General features: G+C 37.5%; 1 protein-coding gene across 1 annotated transcript in view; it reads right to left on the bottom strand.

Annotated features, from left to right (window-relative positions):
• KCNH4 (potassium voltage-gated channel subfamily H member 4) overlaps positions 1-22,890 on the bottom strand; it is a 1,657,012-nt gene extending 1,634,122 nt beyond the window's left edge. Inside the window, exon 1 of the mRNA XM_044054725.1 lies at positions 21,734-22,890. Within this exon, the coding sequence (XP_043910660.1) occupies positions 21,734-21,809 (76 nt within the window). The 5' untranslated portion in view covers positions 21,810-22,890. The remainder of the gene's footprint in view (positions 1-21,733) is intronic.
• Between the last annotated feature and the right edge of the window lie 3,395 nt (positions 22,891-26,285).

The following is a 26,285-nucleotide window of genomic DNA, read 5'->3' as shown; positions in this document are numbered from 1 at the left end:
CAACTCCAAGTGTGACAACATTAGACTCATTACTACTTTGGGCAAAAATCATCAAACAGTCAGGAAAGCAGTGAATAATAATTGGAATATCCTGTTAGCCAATGACTTTTTGAGGGGTATCCTGGACAATCAATGCTCATTTTCATTCAGGCGAGGAAAAACATTGGGGACGTTGTTTTCCCATTACAAACAGAGGGAAAATGGTGGAGCAAAATACAAACAACTTACCATCACAGGGGATGAACTATTAGGGACATTTTGATGTGGACATTGTATTTCATGTGCTCAAGTCAATCAGTTGAAACAATTTACCAGTTCCAACACTAGCAAAGTATATGATGTCAGAGTCTTTGGTAATTGTTCCACTAGTTGGGTCATCTACTTGGCAACGTGCCAATGTAAATCATTCTATGTGGGTAAAACTTCACGTTCATTGAGAATCAGGATAGGGGAACACCGTAGTGATATCCATAATCATAAACTGTCTAATGCTCTATATTTACATACCATTAAACATCCAACTGCCAAATTTATGTTTACCATTATAGACAAAATCACTGGAAATAGACATAACCAACTAGGTTGGCAAGGAATATTAAGTCACAAAGAAAAATACTGGATTACACATCTTGGTGCACTATTCCCACCTGGACTGAATGACCATCTATAATCATTCTACATATGACAGTGTTTGTATTTTTGTTGGTGCATGTATTATATTATGGTCTATATTGACTGCCTTACATATGCACCATTGTTATTTATTTTGGTTGTGAAAGATGTATAGTTACTATCAGGAATGTGTATCCCAGATTATAGCATGCTAATAGGTACAGCAACTTTTTTCATATATTTTCTATATATTTTTGCTGTTACCATCATCTTGTATATTTAACAGGAATTATTATTCAATTTGAATTCATATATATACATCCATGTGTTCATGGATTTATATTTTCCTTTCAAGTATGTACACATTTGCATATTAAGTTTGATTTATAATGACTCCTTTCCTATTGGCTATGGTTCATATATATAGACGTCTGGTTGTTGTCCACATGTCTGTTGTTTTCACTCACTGAAGAAGGCGTGTGCCGAAACTAGTTTGAGTTATTGAGCAGGACAATTTGGTCCAACTGATTTTACCTCACATTAAACAGTGGAACTCTTCATGCTGGCCTTTTGGTGTTTTTTAGTAACAGGGAGTCCAGAAACCACTACAGAAATGTGTTACTGCACTAAATAAAAATATACTACTCAAATACTGATCAAATGGAATACAGTAGTAATTTTTACATCTGTATATACCCCTGACACAGTAGCACAAATCAAAATCAGCACAAACATTGTCTTACATATTATCCAACTATTCCAGTCCAACACATCATGCAAGACTCCTTTGATTCCTGCATTACTCAAGAAATATACCTTTGGAACAATTTATGTCACATTTTGGAACTATCATTAAATATAAATAATGCATACATGATTACAAAATGTTTGATCTGTATGGGACTTTTAAATAACAATTAGACTATATAAATGTATCTAATACTTTCAATAAAGTTTTAGAATATCAAATTAGATAAAACAAAATATATTTTATTTAGTTTTTGAATTCAACTCTTACACCTTATTTTAGGGATCTAAACCTTGTCATCACAATAAACAAAACATGCTGGAGGGATAGATTCCTGACCCAGAGACTCCCCAGACTCTGGAATAGATTGCCCATACATGTCAAGCAGAGTGCCTCTTTGGACCTCTTCAAGAGGAACCTTGACGTTTGGATGGGAGAAAGGAAATTCACCCCAGGGATCACGTCAGTCGCCCTGCTAGACAGGGGTCCAGGAAAGTAAATAATGTGGGAAGAAATAGCCAGGGAATTGTTATGGCTAGGCTTGTATAGGCCCTAGGGCTGATAGCCTAGTACCAACCTATGAACCTATGAACCTATGAACCATTCACAAAACAAAAACAATCAATAATTATACAGGCAAAAAATAAACAAACAAATAAACAAGTAGATTGAAAAAATAATAATCCACAAAGAACTCATGTTAAACAAATATTTTTAACTATGTTAGTCTTCTGTGTGGCGACATGCGTGAATGGGCGTTCCTTCGTTGAAGGCTGTGCGTTAGGCCCGGCAAGCCAGCACGTGAAACTCTACTGCCAATCATTAGCGGACCGGAGTTCCGCTGTGGCAACCCCTAACCGGGAAAAGCCGAAAGACACAAACAAACTCTTCAAAATATGCTAGGTTAATAGGGAGCACTTATGAGTAAAAGGCTGTGCTGTGTAGCAAATTTTGATCTATTCATATCTGAATTGGTGCATTAGTTGGTATACAGATGAATCAGCAGCCACAAATCACACTACTATACTTGTTGTGCCAAAGGCAAACAGGACTGTGGTGGGCAATTGTACGGCAAAGAGGACTGTGGTGTGCAATTGTACAAAAGTGCTGCAAACAGATGTCCTGGGATTTTAATTAAATGCTGTATGGTGCTCTTGCTCTTAAAGGTCCACATGCAATTGAGAATGCATTTATGAATATAGAAGATGAAGGGGGGTCTGGAATGCAATGACTCAAGCCATTGTATAGAATTTTTGTTCTACCACCTCTGATCTTCTTGCAAGAAAGACAGAATGATAAACAGTCGATAATGCAAGTCACAAGGGACTTTACGTCCCTTGACAGGTTTTCCTAATTGAACTAGGGCTCAAAATGCATCTCTTGGTGGAAGCTTTAAACCACAAAGTTGGATCATGTTTACACATGCCAGTGTTCCATAACATTATGTAAAGAACCCATTGTTCTGACCTTGGTCACCCTTTTACATGTGTAACTGACTGTTTTCATCATGCAAGAGTCTACTAAGAAAACTAATTATTTTATTTTACTACATTATTGTTCATTGTACTAGACAGTCTGGCCTTGTCCTGCAATCTTACTTACTCCATTTACTTTGATGTCACCACCATATTCCTGTGGAGCATTTATACAGTGCATATAGCATGCAGAAGGGAATCACGAATTTGCACTAACTGTATTCCCATGTTTCTATCTGCCACTTTGTTCTGTTATATAACCATTTGCCCCCCAGCTATTTTTACATCTAATAGAGTTTTAAGCAGTTGTGCAACGACACTGTTTTCTTATATTAAGGTTGTATTAGCTCATAATGGAGTGTCATGTGATACCTCACGCTCTGTGTAAGAATTTATATGACTGTAGGATACTGGTTTGAAGTGAAAACAACTGGAATGAGACATGAATGTCTTTATCTGTTAAGTACCCAGAACTGTGCTGAACAGGTGCCATTATATGCCAAAACTTCTTATACGTTTCAGAATTAAAGTCTGCAAACACTGTAGTTTGGTTATGAATGCTTTATTATGTACAGTGAAGGTAGATATCAACAATATCTGAATACTGTCTCCAATAACAGTGCTGATAAACTGAAATAGCCTGTATTGTCTTCATATTCCTGAATAGTATAATTAATATTCTGGAATGCTGGACATTTGACCTGACTTCTGCACTAATACTCATCCGCCTGTACTGCAATAACTTTCTGCATATCATTCCAAACGAACTAACTTTACTAACTCTGTCTGACGTATTTCCTAATAATAATGCCAAAACCCTGTATGTTTCTACACACCTCTTTAGCCTTGGTTCCCAAGCCTTGTAAGATCTGTTTGTTCTCGATGTACTGCACATTCTGTTCTTATCCGTATTCTTGACTCAGGGTTATTTTCACTGATTGAAAGTGCACTCACTGAAATTGTATGCACACTGTGAAAGCCTGCTTTAATACGGCTACACTTCTAGACTTATGCAAAGAAAATACTGTATATTTGTACATTTAAATGATGCCTGATCTTATCCTTCCAAATTTAAATACAGAGTGTAAGCTTATTTACATGTCTTATCCTATCAGAGCCATAAAACATGCAGTGCAAAAGAGGCAGCTTCCCCCTGTTCAAGCAGCTAAATGGCATAATTGGTATTTTAGTGCAAGCATGGATTAGCTCCTGATCTGTGCCTGCAGTAGTGCTGCCTGTAGCAGTAAAAGTGCGTAAACTATCATGGTTATCAATCGCAAATGTGGCTGTTTAAATAATATTCAGTAGAAATGAACTGTAATAAGGAGTGTCTTGTGACAGTTCATATGTTTGCAGCTGAATAGTTTACTTATTTATTTTATTTTTTTTGTCCTTAACTTGTTTTCAGGACTTTTTTCTCAACTCTGTCTTGGAAGAAGTGCTAAATAGGGGATTGTCCAGGCCATCTGACAGCCCAGAACTCCATTACTATCACTCCTTTCCTGCCTCCTATCGCTACCCCTGATCCTGCTGTCTCTAGAATTTTCCGCTTCTTCAATTCATCTCTATGCTGGATTGCTTATATTATACAACTTCATTCCACTGCTCAGTTGGACAAGGGTTCATATGTTTTATGCTAATAGTCTGCACATGTAAATAGCAACTGTCGTTGTGTCTCTGATATTATGCATTTATTCACTATTATTATTTTATCCTGCACTGTTTGTATAATTATACACTGCCTTTCATTTGTATTTGTATATTTTTATTAATGCTATTATTGATACTGCATTTGGAGCTTTTCTCCCTGGACCTACACTGAAAATGGGCTCCTAGCCCAGTCGGACATTCTCGGTTCACAAATGTAATAAATAAAAATAAATAAATTAATCCTATACTCATCTATACCACAGTTAGTCTTAATACATTTAAACCATTGGATTCCAAAGCATGCCTCAGCACCTGTCTTCATAACAGGACCTAGCTAGGCAGGTCTACTAATAGACTGAATCTTTTCTCTCTTTGCAAAAGGCACCAGCTGTCTGTTGCAGATATATTGATAAAACAATATATACATGCATGATATAGAGTAGTTCTGCATGGCAAGTACGCTGCTGCATGCATAAGTATGTCCAAGACTGAATATACATACTGTATATGTACATACATGCACACATACATATGCCATCTTAGCATAATAATAGTACTGTGTACATGGTTGTCATTCTGTACATCTTCTTGATTGTAAAGTACACTTGCACACTTCAAAGTACTTCTGGGAATGTGTATGCTATAATGTATCTTGTCATGGCAACATCCTGCTGAGAGCTGGGAATTCTGCCTTAGCTAGTATTGCAGATTTCAGTGCAGTGACACTGCGGCTTATCTTGGGTACAAAGTGCACTGTGGTACTGTCTGACTCACATATCAACTTATACACATGGACGGTATATCATTTACATATGCTGGTCCATAACAGCAAAACCTATGATCCTCTGTAGTATATCTCCATTTGTGTCCATTAAACCATATGCATGTCAACAATAAGTCGTATTATACAACTTACTTCTGCACTGCAGCCCACTTCAGTTGTCATGTCTCTGTATCTCACCCTAATCAATAACATTATCTGCCAGGGTCTAGCAACAATGCAACAATGCTCAGAGTGTGCATTGTGCAGTAGCTACCAATATGTGTTTCCATTATTACAACTAATCCTCATGATCTAACTGCAGTCCATTTAAGTACTGCATAACATATACACACTCTACAGTCAATTATTGCTTAAACATGTTCCCTCTGAAGCCTAAACAGAAAGAGTTGTGGAGAAATAATAAGAATCATTACCTCAAACAAGGTATATTAAGTTAGAAGATGATCAACAGAACTTCATCTGAAACACTTAGATTCGAACTGAACTGCTACAATCAAATTGTGAAAACATCCAAATTATGCAAATCCTACAATAAGACTGTTATATTTCATAAACATACATACATACATACATTTTATTAATAGAGTTTTACATGAAACTTAATCAGATACTTGTGCTGTGATCTGTGATATAGAGGAACAGAGTCCTGAATTTAACAAAGGCACTGCTGGATTTGCTAGTAGCTCTGATACTGCAACAGTCAGTGACAGAGGGTGAGACGAAGTGGTCAGTGCCAGCTCAGCCTTACTGGGGTAATGAAGCAGTCCTGACAGCTGTAGGGCTAGCACCTGCTGAAGAGAAATGCATATGGAATGTGGTGTATTGGCTGTAGTTATGAATGCAGTATAATGGCTGTAAAGGTGTATGCAGTGTATGGGCTGTAGGTGGGCATGCACTGTATGAGCTGTAGCTGCGCAGGCAGCTTATTGGCTGTAGGTGTGCATGAAGTGTATGGGCTGTAGCTGTGAATGCAGTGTATGGACTGGAACTGTATATGCAGTATATGGACTGCAGCTGTGCATGCAGTGTATGGGCTGCAGCTCTGCATGCAGTGTATGGGCTGGAGCTTTGCATGCAGTATACAGGTTGGAGGTGTGCATGCAGTGTAAGGGATTGAGGTGTGCATGCAGTGTAAGGGATGGAGGTGTGTAAGCACTGTAAGGGCTGTAGGTGTCTATGCAGTGTATGAGCTGGAGCTGTGTATGTAGGTTATGGTCTAGAGCTGTGGATGCAGTGTATGGGCTAGAGCTGTGCATGCAGTGTATAGGCTGGAGCTCTGCAGGTGGTTCTACTATGTGACATCTGCATGGTAGGTACAGAGTTTGATTCTGACTTTGGGTTATTAGCTAGGCTTAAAATGACCCTTCAGGGCAGTTAGCCTAATATTGAACTATGAACTATAAACATATGAGCTTTCAGTGACAGTGTGTGGGACTGGTCACCCTTACAAGAGAACATTTAGCAAGTCATCATATTGGTGAGTATGCTCATCAGCGACAGTTGGAGAGGCTCTGGTCATAAAATGGAAACGCCCTCATGGCCACCTAAAGGATGACTAGGCTGTGATCATCACACTGGTGATGGAGAATGAATAGGCATAGTCACAACAGAGCTATGATAGTCAACAGGTGTGTGGAATAAGAAAATGGAATGCAAAAACACTACAGATAGATGGGGAAAATCAGGTGGATGAATCTAGCATCACATGTGTTTCTGGGATACTAGCAGTACCATCTCCCATTCAGAAAACACATTTCTTATATATGTGACATACAGGCTTATCCATTTGTTAACTCATAAACACCTAACTGGTGTTGAATGTCACACCTTTAGCAGCCTACACACATCTTGCATTCCTGAGCATTTTCTGAAAAATCAATTTAAAAAGCATAATATAAACAAATCACAAATGACATACTCCAATCCACAAGATTTACGGCACAATGAAACTGTAAGCTGTAAAAGTTGCTTAAAACCAGTAAATACATTTAATAAAACACTTCCAAGTATTAGAAACAATAACAATCTGGTAAGCGCTTTTGTCCATAACTTTTTGAACTTCATCAGACAAATAAAAACTGCACACAAGCTTTAAAAACCTTATCTTAATTCATGATTTGTTACCAAAAATACACCCACTTCCCCTAAAAAAAACTGATTGGTTTACTATTCCAACTTATTTAAAACACTTCCTTTATTGCTAATGTTCTTACAGCTTTACTTTTAAGTAATTTAAATAAACAAAATCTAAATCACTGTGTAAACCTGTTATAATTTAACTCGCATTCCCCTATGTAATTAATGGTTCCAGCTTCAATAAGCAAGTTATGGAAATGTATTCATTAATTCTGGGCCAGCTATGGGTATTTAGTGCAATCAGCCATATTAATTATTTCTTTTCTAAGATTAAAGTCCTAACCCCCCCCCCCCCATGAGACATTATTGTTTACACTATCTATAGCCATATATTTAAATGCCCTAGTGTTCCTTGAGCATGTTAGCTAAAGCAATCTTCAGGTTCAATTTTTTGATGTTATATTCATGTTCATAAATTTGTTCCCTCAGCTTTAGTTCTGTCTTGCCTACATAAAAAAACTTGGGCAATTATTACACAGAGCAATATATTGCAGTCCCCGTGATTCACAACTGAATTTTCCATTCACTTTGTAATCTATACCTCTTATAGTAAAGCAGGTGCTTGCATTAATTTGTTTACAAGGATGACAGAATCCATCTCTGTGTGGACTGTTTTATTATTGATTGATTCTTCTCAAACAAATCTTTTAAATTATAGCCCCTGTGATATACAATTGGGGAGGCATCCCCTACATTTTTACGTATAAAGAAATCATCCTGCAAAATGGGCTAATTTTTGTAAAATATCCATTGCACAGCTTTATAATCTGTATTATATGTAGTTATAAAAGCTGTCTCATACCCCCCTTTCCTGCTAGTATCTACTTGACTAAACTGGTGAGATCTAACAAGTGTATTTTGTTGTCCTCGGTCACTTGTCTCATTGCTAGTATTATTTAAAATGAGTTTAAAATACCCATTAAGTCTCTTCCTTTGTACCTCATTAATTAAATCCTTTAAGAAATTCTCAACATATCCCCTTTTCTTAAACATATCCACCAGTGTTTCACATTCCTCAAAAAAGTGGTTGACCATGGTTACCATTCTCGGTGCTCTTACTAACTGACCTTTAGCCACTGATCTTTTTTGGTGACAAGGGTAGCCGCTTGTGAAATGTAAAAACCTATTAGAGTATGTATTTTTTCTATGTAATTTAGATATGTATCTCTTGTTTTCCTTATCCTTAATTAATGATACATCCAAATATGAAATAATGTCAAATGTATATTTAAATGTAAAAGCTAAAAATTTGGTTGTATTTCCAATGTATTGAAAAGTAAGGGAATCAAACCCTTGACTACAGGAAGCAGCTCATTAACAACACATATGTGCTGTCAGTTTGCTAGATTCCCTAGCAACACATTTTCCAGTTGGCGAGTTGTAGACCCTGTTTATTTTTATTCTTTTATGTCTTTCCTTATAATGTCAGAATATTTCATTCTATTACTTTGATTTAGGTGGGCAGTGTTGCTTTTTGAGAGATTCTATGTATCGTGCATGAACAGTAGCTAAAGTTTCATTTTTTTTCTTTTAGTTGACTGGAGTCAACAACAGATGACTAGGTTCTTGAACTCCGGAAGCAATCTCAGGAATGTTAGTCATTGATAAGGTCTTGTGTCAGTCAAACCATTATGATACAATAGAAATTATGAGATGCTAGCTCAGTTATCTGTTTACAATGTCACTTAAGTGCAATATTTATTTGCTATCTATTCTAACATATCTGAAAATAAGTCTGCAATAAATAAATGTGCAATAATCAATCACTCAGCTGATAAAAACTGTAGACATAGTAATTTATAGTAGTATGTAGTAAAATTTAAAGTTAATGTTGTGTATGTTGCATGTGCTATATGTAATTTGCATGTGTGTAATTATTATCTCAGTATTGAGCCTGATGCATGCAATTTTATTTAGGTTACCCTTCTGGAGTCTAAATGACAATAAAGTTCATTTTGACTTTAACTTTGAGTAGAGTTTCCTTTAATTATGTCATTGTCAGGGGGTAATACATGCTTGATGACAATGGTAAGCTGGTGACTGGTGATTGACTCTATAGGCAGGATGTTGAAAAAAATATATCTATACTTACAGGTACAAAGACCAGTACTAGGCTAGCTGCACTTGCAGGTCATTTTAAGCTTAGCCAATTTCCCTCAAAGATGAGAAGCAAGCACTGTACCTTGTATTTGTGAGGCAAACACCTTAAACATTATGCCAACCCCCTTCTCCTTCATGTCAGATATATGGTCTTATCATACCATGTACTAGTGTCCAGTATAAGCACATGCACATGTATGCATATGCTAACTCTGAGCACTAATAAATGATATGCATACATATATACGTATATGTCCACATACATGTAAATATAAATACATACTTACACACATGTACATATACTAATATATATATATATATATATATATATATATATATATATATATATATATAGATAGATATACAGACAAATATCTATATTTATATAAATAAATACACACATGCATTCATATATAGATATATAAGTAGATAGATAGATATAGATCTATATATGCATATACACAAATAAAATTTAGAGGATGAGATATTGCATTGGTGGATAATTAATGGATGGATGTTACATTTTTTAAAACTGCACTTCTATTTTTTTTCTCTCTGAGCTGAATTCACTGAGAAGTGAATATATTTATTTATATATATTTATTTACTGCAATCTGTTTATTGTGTCAGTGAACGTGTCTGTTGACCCTTTTCAGGCATGACCTGTGCTCTTAAGGCAGTATAGAATATCAGTATTTACAATGGAAGTTTAGTATATAACATGTAAACAGATAATGACATGCAATTCAATAAATTAAGTTCAACATTATTGATAATTGACCAAACAAGTGGCTTCCATCATGGAAGCACTAGACAGATCCAATAGTGTACACATATGTTTTAGGAAAACATGGAGACTGCAAATATACTCCATAGGTCGATCTAACAATGTGGTAGAATACTACTACATATGCATTGGGCATGTGCATACACTCTGTCTTATATATACATATGCAAAGCAAAAATCAATAAATCAACATTTTTGCAAGAAAGCCCTTGTGTCACCCCACCTTACAGTAATACCATTCTACTTAAATATATTAACTGTCAGTCTGAGGTATGTTGGAAGACATATGATTGCTTCCAAAAAGTGAAAATGATATATTTGTGTTCTTTCCATGATAGCACAATCTTGGGCTAAGACTAAGAAATTGGGGACTTATTTCCATGTAAGATCTATATATCAACCACATACATCTCTTCTTCAATCATCATCTACTTAACCAAACACTGTACAGAACACTTTCACAATACTATGCAGCAAATTGTTTTCTGCATTCTCTGCCCAGCTGAATGTTCTTGCTCAAATAGACATCCATACATCTGAACTGTACATAATTTTGCAGAAATGTCCAGATTTTTACTTTATAGGTTTAGTCATTTCCTGGCAAGTCATTGAGAACTTAAATCATTAAATAAAGACATTCATTCAAGTTTCAGACTTCAAATCCTTTAGAAATTGCATACTAATGCAAAACCTGTTATTCTATTAACTTTCTAAGTTCATAGGAGCAATATTTAAAATCAGTCCTTGGTTTTGGGCCTTTGTCCTTCCATTATTTTTAGTTGTCCAGAATTCTTGTACTAAGAGGTTGAGATGTATGAATATGACCAATGCTGATACTGAATTATTATATAGTTATCCTGTAATATACAACCTTCTGTGGTTTGACCACGTGTGACATGATTATACAGTATGTGACAATGTCTTCCATCCCAGAGAGGGATCTGGCTTGATGAGATCCTGAGAGAGCTGCATCTGGTTGCTTCTAATGTAATATTTGCTACAGTAGAATCCAAGATTCTACATCTGAACACATGAAATGCAGCTCAGGTACACTTCTAAAGGATGATCTCCTCAGTAAACTACAAAGAAAAACAATCTGGTTGTAAAGCAGCCCTAATGCTTAAACTAAATAAGCTAACAGAAATAATAACTGTAGGATTTAGTAAGTGGATGGCTATATGAGTTAAAAAATTACTGTGAACTATAGCTCTAACCACTGTGAAATCTTTGTGCCATGTTGACTGTTTGGCTATCTAATCCAACTCATGTAGTGAGCCTATATAGAAACCATAAAGACCATACCTGGACAAGCTACACATATGAATAAAGGCAGATTAGAGTATTAGGGACAAAGGTGCATTTCAGGCCCTCCTCAAATTGAAGAAAAATATCAAATCGCACAGAAGATTGGCATATGTCAATTAGTTATGGACGATCTCCAGGATACTCGGCTATGAGGAATTCAAAGATAACATTAGAAATAACCTTAATTCTGTTGGATGTACTGTTAAAGTCAGTGACTATGAAGGCTATACATGTCTTCTGTTAAAGCTTTACAAATGTTTGATTATATGCTACTTAATATGTAGGAAGGTGTCTGTGCAGTTCTCTTAGTGGCTGTTACAAAACAAATGGACTTCACAATCTTAACCAATATGAAATGACTATGCTACTATGAAAATGACCACAAAAGTGCCACTCTGAATGTTCTCTCTGTTAACTGCAGGATAAGTATTACATTTCCAGTTCAGCGTTCATCATTTCCCTGTTGTTTCTTTAGTCTGTCTACCCTTCACAGCCTTTTCCCTATCAAAGCTATTTAGGCAGTTTTGACATACGATTAAGTTTGTTGCAGCATGTAACACAGATCCAAAACTATTAAAAAACATCCAATAAAGATAAATAATATGTTGGTGCAAGGAACAACCACGGTTTCATTTTCCAGCATTATTTGAAGATATTATGCCATGTACTAGCCATTGAAACCCCACAGAATTTTTATGTTGCCTACAACAGTTTCACTCATTCTGGAAATGAGCCCGTTTGACATGATCTGATCCTTAGCTGTGAAAAGATGAATAACCTACCTCTAGTTCAAGCCTGGAGGCATCAAAAATAACAAATCTGCAGCACCAAACCAGCTAGGAGCACAAAATGAAGGAATTATAACTTTTGCTCTCAAAGAAAGTGTCCTTCAATCCCTTGAAAATTATTACACTCAAGAAAATATCAACATCACATTCACTGTACAAGGAAAGTCACTCTGTGGTTTTAATTTTAGTAACACCTAACATGCCCAGAAAAAAAAATGAAATGTCACTATCACATTCTATAATTACCATCTTCAGTTGGCAATTTTCATTAAGCAGGTGTAAAGTTGATTCATTTAAAGCTCACTTTTTCTAGCTAATAAATGCTATGAAGATAAAATTAGTAAGGCATATACATCAAATGCTAAAAAATGAAGTAGCTTTATCATAAAAACTAAAAGGGCTATAGCTTTCAAAAAAAGTCACAAAATAGCCTGTTTTGTTCAGAAAAACCTAATTGTTTCATTTACATCACTACATTTAATTCAGAAAGATGTATTTTCCTTACATAAAGAAAATACATAATAAAATATGGTATTTTAGTGTGTGTGTTTGTGTGTGTGTGTGTGTGTGTGTGTGTGTGTGTGTGTGTGTGTGTGTGTGTGTGTGTGTGCCTGTGTGTGTTTGCCTGTGTGCGTATGTGTGCATGTGTGTGCATGTGTGTGCGTGTGTGTGTGTGTGTGTGTGTGTGTGTGTGTGTGTGTGTGTGTGTGTGTGTGTGTGTGTGTGCGTGTGTGTGTGTGTGTGTGTGTGTTGTGCTTTGGTAACACAGTATTGGGCATACTCAGCTATGAACATCAATTTGCCTCACCAAATCGATAATGCCATACTAACATGCCAGTATAAAATCTCATTATTATATCTGCCAATAAATGATGACACTAGATTTTCACACCTTTCTAATGATAGACTGCAAACTGTAGCATTAATTTCCCAGCCTAAATTATATACCTTTGTTTTGGGGGTGAATACAGCAATATTAGCTACTTAAATAGCCTTACAAAGTCTGTATTACATGCGTTCTTTTAGCAGAAATATGTAACTCATTTATTAATTACTATTATCACTATATGTTTTCCTTTTTATATATTACTAGAAACCTATTGGTTTTATTATCCAGCATCCCGGCACACAATCAAATCATTCTTTTATAAATTCTGGTAACCATCCACCTGGTAAACAAATTTAAATAAATAAGTAGCCTAGGTCACTTGAGAGCTGATCTCTGAATTTAAGAATCCAGTGCTTAAAATTGTTTTCTATTCCTCAGGGAATTAGAAGATACAGCTGTGAGACTGCCAAGCCAGAGTGAGGGTGCTTATGCTGGAAGGTACAATAAAAACAGATTGAGAAAACATGGGGTGGTGACAAGGACAAGGACAACTTCAAGAGAACATATTCAGTATACGATCAATCAAGAGAGAAATCATGTCGGAGGAAGAGCACTTTCCAAAACCACCTTGTTCTAGTTCACAAAAATGTATTGCCAGTTTTATAACCAGTTTTATAACCAAAGTACCTCAGAAGTATGGTTTTAAAAATGATTTAAAATTAACAAAAATGACGTGGAGAAACACAGCACATGAAATTAAATGAAGCTTGCCCCTTCATTATTTGCTCTTTATTTTTGTTGGAATACATATGATTATAATAAAAGGAAGCCCCATACAATGACCATTTCATAGGTTCATAGGTAGGTACTAGGCTATCGGCCCATGGGCCTACGTAAGCCTAGCTAACAAGGTTCCCTGGCTTACGCCACCCAAGAAAGTTATTTTCCTGTGCCACTGTCGAGCAGAGACACAGAAGTGATCCCCGGGGTGTATTTCCTATTTCCCATCCACTCATCAAGATTTTTCTTGAAGAGTGCTAATGAAGAACTTTTCTTGACATAGATGGGTAGCCTGTTCCAGAGTATGGGAAGTCTCTAGGATAGGAATCTATGCCTCCAGCATGTCCTGTTTATTGTGGTGACAAGGTTTAGGTCCCTAGTGCGTGTAGCTCGGAGGGATTGGGATTTCTTTAGGTGTAGCATGTCCAACAGCTCTGGGTTTGACACAGCTTTATATGTTAGGCAGAGATCACCTTGGAGTAGGCGATATGCTATGGAGTAACGCTGGAGTTTTTTGAGACGGTCAGTGTAGGGCATTTGTTTGAGTCCAGTAATCCTCTTTGTGAGGTACTTCTGTGGCCTTTCTAGCTGCTGTAGATGTCTTGTGAGGTACATTCCAAAAGGGGCATTGTACTCTATAATGGGTCTAATGAGTGTCGAGCAGAGGGGAACGATGGCCTCTTTTTTCCTGGATGAGAACCCTTTTATGACGAGGTGTGCCACATAGAAGGACTTCCTGACTACTGTGGCGATGTGACTATCAAAGGAGAGACTACTGTCCACCTGGGTCCCAAGGTCTCTTATCACGTATTCGGTGTTAAGTAGATTGCTGCCTATGTGGTAGTTCATGGGTACAGAGGTTTTACCAAAGGGGATGACACTGCAACTTTTGGCATTGAGCTTGAGGCCATGGCTCTGACACCAGGCATCTGTCTCAGAGAGGCCCTTCTGTAGGATTTTCACATCATTTGGGGACTTGACTATGGCTCCTAGTTTGCAGTCATCTGCGAACTTCATTAGCCAGAGGCCTTCTGTGTTAGCCTGTACACCAGAGAAGTAGATACCAAACAGGAGCAGTCCCAGGATGGAACCCTGTGGCACTCCACTTGTCACTGGTTTGAGGTCAGATTTGGAGTCTGCAACTTTTACAGTGTGGGTTCTGTCAGTGAGCCAGTTGGCAACCCATCTTGTGACGTAGGGATTTATGCCTAGTTTATTGAGTTTAGTTATAATTCCAGAATGGGGGATGGTGTCGAAAGCCTTGGCGAGGTCAAGATAGGCTGTGTGAACCACCTTACCCTCATCTACGGCTTTGGTGACTGCCTCAAAGAAGTCGATCAGGTTCAGGAGGCATGATCTGCCTTTCACAAACCCGAACTGGGTGGGATTCAGAGTTTGGAGGTTACCAATGTCTTTGTTTATGAGTTCTATGATGATACGTTCCATGGCCTTGCAGACCAGGCTCATCAGGCTAATAGGTCTATAGTTCCCGGGATCAGTGCTGGCTCCCCCTTTGTGGAGTGGGATAACTGTTGCTGTGTGCCATTCAGTGGGCACAAAGCCTGATGCGAGGCTATTATTGAACACGGTGCTTAAGTGAGGAGCCAGTTCATTCTGAAGTTCATGTAAAACGCAGCCTGGGATGTTCTCCGGTCCCATGGATGCTGTGTTTTTGGCTTTAGAGAGTGCAGCTTTCACCTGCGTAGTTGTGATTACAGGGACTCTGCATTCTTCCTGTATAGATATGGGCCCTTTAGGGGGTGGGGGTGTGGGGTAAAGTTAGCACTGAACCTATCTGCCAGGATGTTGGCAATATCAGTTGGTTCTGTAATTTTCGTGCCTTTGCAAAATAAATAAATAATAACCAATCACGGCAGTAGCCCACATATTCACCAGCTCCCTAACTTAATAAACTTTGTATCTGTCATGAGCTGGGATGTTAAATGTAGCAACATTCTGAAGTAATCCAGACTTTTAAATAAAGATGCATGATATCTTTAGTGAAATAATTTAAACACACACACAAACACATGCATACACAATGTACAAAATTGTTTGCATACAAACACAAATCAAGGCGTGGGATGTGAAGCGGATTGTAAAATATTGTCAAAATGTTTTACAGGGAGGGAAGTTTCCAGTATTGACATTAGCCCAAAGAATTAAATATAACAACTCCAGGATCACACAGCCCTGGGGAAGAGTATTATTCCCTCTTCTCCAAAGGTATAGAGTCACATAGATGTCATGTTCATGTCCTGATGTGTGAAAGCACAGAAGGACATCCTTGTGCAAAGCCAGCAAAAGTAGTACAACAGAAGTTTACCTTTTAAAAAGTATGTGTGCATGTATGTGCAACTGTATGTATGGCTGGATGGATTTATTTAACTTTGTTAACTGGGCAAGTGAACTGGTAAAAACACCATTTTCAGCCATGACGTAGATCATGTAGTCAGTAACAACTTTTCAAAACAGCATTTACAAAACAGATTACGTTTTAATTACATTTCAAATTGACATTTGCTGTTAGGTTTCATTATAACCAGCACTGATAGTTCTATAATTACTGTTGTGTTTTTACATGAATACTTAAACACATTACTGCATTACATACAAGGACACCTAGCACTATTTATTTACTAATTTGCACAGATTGCAGAGCTATTTCTATGTTTTGTGATACTATCTGGTTTTGAATCTGACAATTGAATCTTCATTGAATTCTACAGTCAGCAGTAACTGTATTCCCTTGAATGTGTTCAGTAAAGTCAGTTTCATTCAGGTGAAGCAGACCCAGTTAATGCAGACAGAAAATATATTCATTAGAGGTATTTTAATGAGTTCATAACAGTGATTTCTAAAATCACTATTTGCAAAATATTTTGCCTATAAATCTGCTTAGACTCATGTCTGATGCTGATGCATCTTTAAGCACAAAACATTTAATCGGTTCCCTGTGTTGTTTCAGTCTTTGTTCGTGTTTATCCTATCTCTCCAATTGATATATGTGCATACATCTTAAACTCTGAGCACTAAATATAATAATGGCCACTTTTAAAAATCACAGCAGGGGGTCAGATTGAGGGGCACTTTTATTACATTTCAGAGTAGAACGTCTTCAAATACCAGGGGGTCAGAATGAGGGGCACTTTTATTAGATTTCAGAGTAGAAAGTCTTCAAATACTAGTTCCAATACATTTAGAGATAATGGGTGTATGCATGCGCTTTCTTTGGGAATATATTAATGTATGTATCCTTAAAATATGTCTAACCTTATCAACACTAAACCTGAGGGCCAGAATTAAAGTGCTACGCTTAACTCATCATAGTCTCATAAAAAAAAAAAAAAAAAAAAAACAATTGAGCTGCACACACACTGACTGCCCACTTCACTCAAAAATACTACAATGATTAAATCACACACTACAGCATCTATATATTTTTTTGTTTTTTCTTTCAATAGTATCTTCAAGACTCCATACCCAAATTATGTTTTCATTGCAGAAAGTAATAATAGCAGACATGCTGTAAATAAGACCATAACAGCAAATAATCAAATAGTGTGAACTGAAAAATGCATCTTGAGACACAACTTAAGATATTATCCATGTAATGCTTTGCTATAATAAATAATAAGTGAGAGTGACTTTGATATCCTTGGAGTTAACCGTGTTCATTTCTACACTCTTATGTAGAACATGAATGCTTGTAGACTATATCAGATTTTTATTTTGCTTGTAAATTGGCTTTTTACAAAGGGTGCCACTCATTTCAAACAATCTATCATTTCATGTTCTAGTATAATTAAGCAGGACCTACAGAGTTGCTGTTCATGAAACCAAATGTATTCCTGACACTGTAACTCATTTCAAAGAAAATAATTTTCTTTTAACTCAGTTATGCAGTATGTATGTATATACTGCAGCAAACTATTAACCATCTATGTATTTTAAGTGCTTGTAGTTTTGAGTTATTCCCTATAATGCATTTTCCTTGAACTGAAGTGGTGAACAGTTATAACATGTGGAAGAAAAGCACTGTAACATTTCTGAAGAGACAGATGCTGCTCCCTGAAATCCATCATGCTAACATTTATTCTAGCCAATGCTGCCACTGGATGGGTTTGTGGTGTAACTGCAAGAATAGTAAAGCTCTTATTGTTAGTAGTGGACACCAAATTGCCAATGGTATTAAGGTCACAGGTAGGGAGGCTACATTTTTCCCATTTAGACACGTTATACATGATATGGCCTCAACAAATGGAGGTGCACTCAAACCCCTGTGATGATGTGTTTTGTCACCTTGGTCAGGAATGGGTCTGGGTGATCAGAGGCATCAGATAACATGGCTAGACGTCTGCACTTTGCCGAAAAGATGGCATGAGCCATTTTGCTGGGCCCATTATGACTGACAAAGGCAACCCAGGGAATACCAGACTAAGCAGCAGAGCCATAAAACCGAGTATACAATAGAATGTAGCAATGTATTGCTCAGCTCCCATCACATGCTTGCATTTAGGGACAAGCACAGCTGGCATCTAACAACAAATAGCTTTCTGCTCAATGGCATATTTCATCTGGGTAATGTACACTAAATTATTAGCTAACTTTGGGAGAAGGGATGCCTTCTCTGATGGTTTAAACCACATAAGCATGCAACCACAGTAAGCTGCGTGAATGATTAAAAATGAACAGCTGACTTACAGGTCTGTGAGTCTGATAATCAAAGCTCAGTTCATCATTTGATTTGAATACAAACCACCATGTGACAGGGGTCTGTGCAGAGATACCTGTCCACAGTTCAGATTGAAATTAGCCTGGCAAAAGTACAATAGGTACTTCCTCATTTTTTAAACAAATTGAAATAAACAGATGGTGAATCATAAATGTAGCTGGCATTTCCTCATTAAGGAAGCAAACTGAAATAAACAGATAGTAAATCATAAGCAAAAATTGTATAAATCCAGCAGAAAATGTAGTTGGTCAGAAACAAGCAAAACAACTTAGCATGAAGAAAGAAAATACTTAGAGATATTTTTAAAGATTTGATTTGTGTAATGTGATGTATGTTGTTAAAATGTAAGGTGTAGTGCTTGTGCTAAAATGTTAATCCTGTAAGGCTTACCTGGCACTGAAAGGCTGGAAGAGAAAACCTACTGTTTGTCGGATGGTCCATTTCAACTCACAAATTGTGTATTGGGTTAGACTCAGAGAAGAGGGAGAAAGTGAATTTATTCTTAATACTCACTTTTTCACTTCTTTCCAAGCTAGCAAGACCTTAGACTTTCTACATATAGAGATCGTGGGTGTGGGGTTTGCTACCACATCGGGGGGGGGGGGTTAAGGATGCTTCTCCTCCTCCTGCTCAAAAAAAGAAGAAGAGCTCTGTATGATTCTCAACCCTTTGTGTGCTGCTTGATTGGAGACGTGATGCTTTGGTACCTTAGACTTTGTGACAACAGTTACTTATGTGACACTGTTCTCAGATGTGATATTTCATAACAAACCTTGCTAAATGTGATCCTTTACTTTCACAGGGGGAAGAGTCATGCTATGTGTCCACACAAATACTCAAGACTGAGAGCAGATTAATTGTAAATAAGAAACAAATTGCTGAAATGGAGGGAGTACCACTATACTACCATCATAACAAATTAATAGAACTATTACTCTGCAAAACATACACTTTCCCTGCAAGTTTTACTTGGACAACTATATAAGAAATATAAAAAGAACCCCCTGCTATTTAGGTAGAGAAAATGGTGTGAACACACACACACACACACATCTACTTTCTAGTATTTAGTGGAACTGAAAAGAGAATAACAGTTATGGAAACAGTTATTTTTGGCATTAAAAAGAAAAATAAGAAAAGACTGCAGTGTGTGTGTGTGTGTGTGTGTGTGTGTGTGTGTGTGTGTGTGTGTGTGTGTGTGTGTGTGTGTGTGTGTGTGTGTGTGTGTTATACAGTACTCTTTTTTTATTTTTAGTGACTGAATAAATGCATTTTACATACAAGTTTTGAATAAACACATCCAACCTTTAATGACTAATTAGGCACATAGAAGTAAGTAAGTGCAACTGTCTATAGAGATGTTCTGAATTAGTGCAATCTGCTTAGCCATTCAGAAGTCTATACTACTCAGGAATGCTGACACCATTGGTCATAAAATCAAGTTCCATATAATTAATTCTGATCACCATGGTGTTTTTTTTTTTTTTTTGAGTATTTTCTTACTGTCAAAAAGCTAAACTTGATTTCATCGGAGTTTGAAATATTTTTTAAATATACATTTGACTTTCAAATACCTGGGTAAGTGCAGACTGTTCTAAACTTAATAACTACATTAAGTACAGGCCCATACTTCAATAAAATATATTAATGAGCACAGCAACATTGCAGTTTATATATAACATACATTAACAGCAGTTACGTGTAGCTTGTAAATTGCTTTGGATTTTCTCCTGAGTTATTTTAAAGCAAGTACATTAAAAAGCACATTGCCTGTCTTTGAAAGGTCTTTTACCCGATAAGAGTTCCATAGAATGCATTCTGTTGTTATTTTAAATATTACATTTTTAGTACTGATGAAGGTAAGAGTCTTCCAAAAATATGCCTCTTCTATCCCCTGAAAATATTAGTTCAGTAAATACCTCTCAACATGTATAGGCAAGAAGTCAGGAGAAAGCCAAGAGTAACAAGGGGACAAAGAACCCTAAAATAGGGGCAATTTTTAAATATTCCTTATAAGGAAAGTTAATAGGCCCTATGCTAAAATGTTTCGCATTATCATGTCTTTTTTGAAGGATATGAAGTCTGAAATACAAACATCTGTTGTTATTTAATAAAATCATTCCTCAGTGGTTTGCCAGAAAACTACGTTTTTTTTAAGTGAATGACCAAAAATAAAACACAAAAATCTGAACATTTTGTGAAAGTCTGGACAGCTAAGAGGTATGGTTCATTATCAGACAAGACTGATAAGGTAAAGGTACTAAACACCATCAGAGTGATAAAGGGCTAAAGGAATCACCTTTGGAAAAATCCCTCTCTGCTGTAAAAGAGGTATCTGCTTTTTATGGAAGTTAATTTATTCAGATTGAAGCTCTGAAACACTAGTTCATTTTATATAAATTGTTCATCACACTATAGTTCTTCAGAATACATAATAGTAGTAGATTCCAAACGATTAGTCAAATCTATTTGATACTTCACAAAAACCGCTACAAGGCAAAAAAGGTGGAGTTCAAAGGTTGAGGACATAAGGGTGGCATCGGCAAGAGTCTGGTACATGCAAAGCATGACATTCGGCGTAACTGCTGTGGACCTGAGCTGTGTAGTGACAACTAATTAAATCCCGAGTGCCAACAGACGAGTGCGTAACAACTCCCTACTATATCACCATGCAGTCTGAGATGCGAGATAAATGCAGATCATAAACAAACGTGCAAGCAGTTTCTTTTCCATACACACAGTTACACCCGTCGTAACCCGAGAATCCATCACTTATCTCAAAAAGGCTTTTAAACGTACTATTGATAAAAGCGCACTAAATACCATTAGGTTGTTACCATTTAAAGCGGTTCCATAGTTCTCATAATGATACATTCTTCTAATCACTGAGAGGAATACAACAAAACAAAGAAATACATAAAATGAAACATTGGAGAGTATTATAACTTGCAAAAAACTGCGTTCAGAATAAAACACCAAAGTCCGCACAGCAGGAGATACTTACGGGTCCCATCGAACCTGGTGGCTATGGTGTCCAAAAATGTATTCTGGGGTGCTAATAAACCCTTCATCACAGGCATCTTCCCGTCCTTTTGTGGAATTTGCACTCTGGTTAATTATAGGGTCCACAGTTTCTGGGGGGTGTCACCCCGAAGCTGGTAAAAGATGGAAGGTGAAGGAATTGTGGAAAGCATCTGAATGCAGCTCATTCTGCTCTTAGCCTGCAAGCACTCCCTCTTTAGTGAATTACTGTCTTCTGCACAACTGGCACAAACCCCTACTTGTGTGCTTTCCATTCTGTCTGCCTTTTCGGGTGTTCTCAACCTCTAGCAGGATGTTTAAGGTGCAATTTCTGCTTCGATCTTTGGTCCCTCCTCTTTCAAGTAACAAACACAGGCACTGTCATCCCGCAGTCATCGATCTCGTGTGCCAAGTCACAATCTGCTGCGCTGCTAATCATCCAGAAGTTGAAGGCAGCAGTTGGATTTGGGCAGCTCCGAACGCACCGTCAGCATCCCTTTGCTCAGCTGTGCATCTCTTGGTCATACCTATTTTCACCAGGTAGAATAACAGCAAAGGAGTTCCAGTGAATCCTAAAACCAGGCACAGCTGGTTATGCAGCTTTAAATATAGACCAAGCTGGCATAACAATCTTGCTATTGCAGGGATAAAATCAACAACCAGAGCAAGGGAGGGAACAGGCAAGGAAGAATTATGCAGGATGGTAAGTAGAACAGTGTCACACAGTGCGGTGTCTCAGGTAGCCACCTACCTTCAGGTAAGGAAATTGTGAGGCGCGATTAGTCCCATGTGGCCGTGCTTCAGCAAGTTTACTAGTCCGGGGCGACCTTGAAAACGTTCCAAGCGGCAGGTGTACTCATCCTAACCTGTGGGCTGTGCGAGATGTACCAAGGAGAAATGTCACGTGACGCGTGTGAGCTCCAGGAATCGGTTGAGTACCACCCCACAATATAGGATCTCGTGCTTGGGGCTCTAACAATAGTTCGTCGCCACCTCTTCACTGCCGTGCTGTAAAAGAAGTGCCTCAGAAGAACCACAATCCCGCTTAGCAAAACAAAGAGCAGATGCTCTGTCGGAGAGAGTGGTCAAACTTAAATAAAACGTAAAAAAAATAAGTTGTAGAATCACACAGTGCTCTAGTAGTCCATGTCATGTGCTCTGTATGAAACAATGGCAAGGTTATGAAGACACTACAGCGAACTGCCTAATGTCTGACTGAAAAAAAACACGTGTCTTATTTGTTTTTTCCCTTCTTTCTGAGACCGGCACTTTCTATCACGGGGCTGGCGATTGTTGACGTTTTCCCCCTCATAGCTCTCAATTAGGGACAAATCTCAACTGAATCGGGGATAAATCCATAAATAATCTGGGACTGGGACAGTCGGGGACACTTTTGAAATATAAGTAGTATTAACTTGAGACTGTGGGACATTAACAGAATAAGATCATGTGCAATAATATACGCTTTCTAAAGTCTATAGCTCAGGCTATAACTCTGTTGTCATTATTTATAAAGTGCAATTCACCACTTTTTCTCCAAAAGTCACCAGTTTGAGGAGAGATTAAGAGGGACAGAGGTAAAACTTGAGTCAAAATCAAGGACGTCCCTGAAAAACAGGGACATTTGAGAGGTACGAAGGATTTTCTTCTTTGTCGTCATTAGTGTGTGTGTGTGTGTGTGTGTGTGTGTGTGTGTGTGTGTGTGTGTGTGTAGGCGAGCTCCTGCACTACAGGGAGAGGGCCAGAGACGGACAGACATACAGCCGCCACAGAAGCCTTTATAAAATGTACATCAGGCAGACCATACAGATGTGAAGCAGTTACTTTGATTTAAATAGTACATCTAACATCTCTCGATATCATTTATTTAGTTAACAGCCAGCAAAATATATCAAGAGCTGTTTCTATCGCAACTGTATGGGATACCTCTCTGGTGTACCTCATCATGAGAAACGTTCCTCATTCTGAGTATTAAAAAGTCCATATGTCCCTGATTTTGCTGTTCCTCCCAATCCTTCCTAAAGTGTTATGGTTTTGGGAGAAAAGGTGATGGATTGGACATAATATATAATGACAATAATTAGAGCTATTGGCTTTTTATAATTCAGAAAAAAAGGCATGTGAATTCACCATCAGTCAGTTTCTCAAGGTTATGGTACTAGTATTTTAAATAGTGTCCTGGAGTGTTCCTAGGGTTGCCACCTTTTCAAATGCCCAAAGTGGGACATTTTTGGTGCAAACGTCAGATTTTGCAGGGCGAAACATACCCATGGCCAGTGCAAAGGACAGAACATCAGTTTTTTGCCTAAATAAAAGCTTTTTCTTGTAGCATTTTAGTTGCTTATTCTGTTTCTTACAACATTTATGTGTTTCAGATACAGAATAACTGTTTTATGCAGCTATTACATAAAATATAGGAAATAATTTTGTCCTAAAATCTCAGGACATTTGCCATTTTTTCAATTTTTTTGCAGGACGCAACTGCCCAAAGAGGGACTGTCTCTCGCAAAGTGGGACATGTGGTAACCCTAAGTTTTCCAGATGATTTTTAAATCTTTTCCCGATTCTGTCATATATTCAGTGTTAACATTTTTTTAATCCATGGAAAATAATACTGAGTCATAAAAATTCATCAAAATAAGCCCCACCAGCTTCTTCTCTCTCAGCTCCAGTTCATCCATTCTATCCTATACCAACCTTCTTACTGCCAAGCACTATCCCCTCTCATCTCCCATTATTCTCCCTCCAGACCTCTCTGAAGCTCTAACCAAGACCTGCTACAAATCTACAAAACCAAGTCTAAATTTGGACACAACATGTACAGCTATCACCCCACTATTGCCTGGAATAGGCTCCCACTAGAAATCAGGACCCTTTCACATCTTAAACAATTTAAGACAGCCACCAAAGAGCACTTTAAAAGTCACTGGTCCTGCCACTGCACTCTCCCTCCTTAAACATCCCCTACTTGTCATGCCTTAATCTACTTTCTGCCCTTAACTCACTCTTCTCACTAGCGCTTTTTAGTCTTCATTGACAACTCTTTCTACTGGCTTCTAAAATCTGTTAAGCAAATCACCTCAGAGAAACATTCTGTTATAATTGTCTTGCCTTCATACAACTACATTATGATAAAACTGGGTTTTTATAACCACTTATCCCCCAAAACTATATTCATCTTAATGACATATTTCTTTTTAAACATCTTGAAATAATTTTGCTATGTTGTTGTTGTTTGTCTTTCAGCTTTTCCCGGTTAGGGGTCACCACAGCAGAACTCCGGTCCACTAATGATTGGCAGTTGGTTTTTATAGTGTTGAGTTGCCAGCCTAACACCCAACCTTCAATGAAGGCACACCCATTCAACACATGTTTTTCGAACGCCCACTCGACCGCGGGGAGGACATGCAGACTCCACACAGAAGGCACTCCCAACCAAAGCCGAGAATCGAACCTCTTGCTGTGAGGCAACAACACTACCGCTGCAGCACCATGGAATTTTGCTATACTCCTGATTATTGACACTGCATAACATTGTATTGCTACTTAATGCATTGTAATAATCCTGTAACATTGCTGTTTAATGCTAATTTATAATGAAAATTGTATAATATGTTGGAGCTTTTCTCCCAGGGCCTCTGCTGAAAAAGGGCTCTTCAGCTCAGTCGGACAATCCCGGTCAACAAATGTAAAATAAAATAAAATAAATAAATAAAATAAATATAAGTATAAAACCGTCATGTGAGTTTTCTAGTTGAAGTTGCTAGTAAGCTGTGCCCCTCATTTTGCCCATTCATTCCCCCTTGTATGAAGAGGAAGTGTTCCAAATTTTAGAGATGGAAGGTTGAAGGGGTGAGGTGAGCCATATCGCTCAACCTCGGATTTTAAATATTGCTTTTATAAACTTAGAAAGTAGCTAGAGTAATAGGCTTTGTATTAAAATGCATTTTCTAGAGGATATGAAGTCTGAAACTCAAATGTATGTCATTTACTGATTTAATTCCTTAGATCATCTCAGTGATTTGCCAGAAAACTACAAATTTTATGAGGAACAGACAGAAATTTTAAGGGAAAATCTGGACATTCTGTGAAAATTTTTACAGCTGAAAGTATGGGAGGTCTACTTGTAGGGTGCACACAGTGTTTCACTAAAATGCATTATTTAGTTACTGCATAATAAATGCTACAATACAAAAAAAATAAAAAAAAAAAATTATTATACATGTTTTCAAAGTGCTAACCACTTCTTTTGGCAGGCTAGTAGGTCCTGACATTTCAACATGAAGACCTAAATAGGTGTTTGAAGTGACAGGTGCATGATTTCTGCAATTGGATCTATCCCATCCAAAATGAATATGCTCTAACACTGCCAAGTGCTTATGTATCTATTTTTTATTAAGTCTATTTATAGGAAGTCAGTATTTTGTTTGAGAAATGGAGAGATGACAGATTTTCAATTCATTCAGATGCCTTGCACAGTGGGCACACAATCTGCAATCAGAACAATTAAAATTCAAGCGGCATGTACCTTAGAT

This window comes from Protopterus annectens, chromosome 13.part0 (assembly GCF_019279795.1).
Source record: "Protopterus annectens isolate FY-2018-M chromosome 13.part0, PAN1.0, whole genome shotgun sequence".
NCBI lineage: Eukaryota > Metazoa > Chordata > Ceratodontiformes > Protopteridae > Protopterus > Protopterus annectens.
Note: the sequence above shows the minus strand (reverse complement) of the source record. Positions and strands in the feature narration are given on the sequence as shown.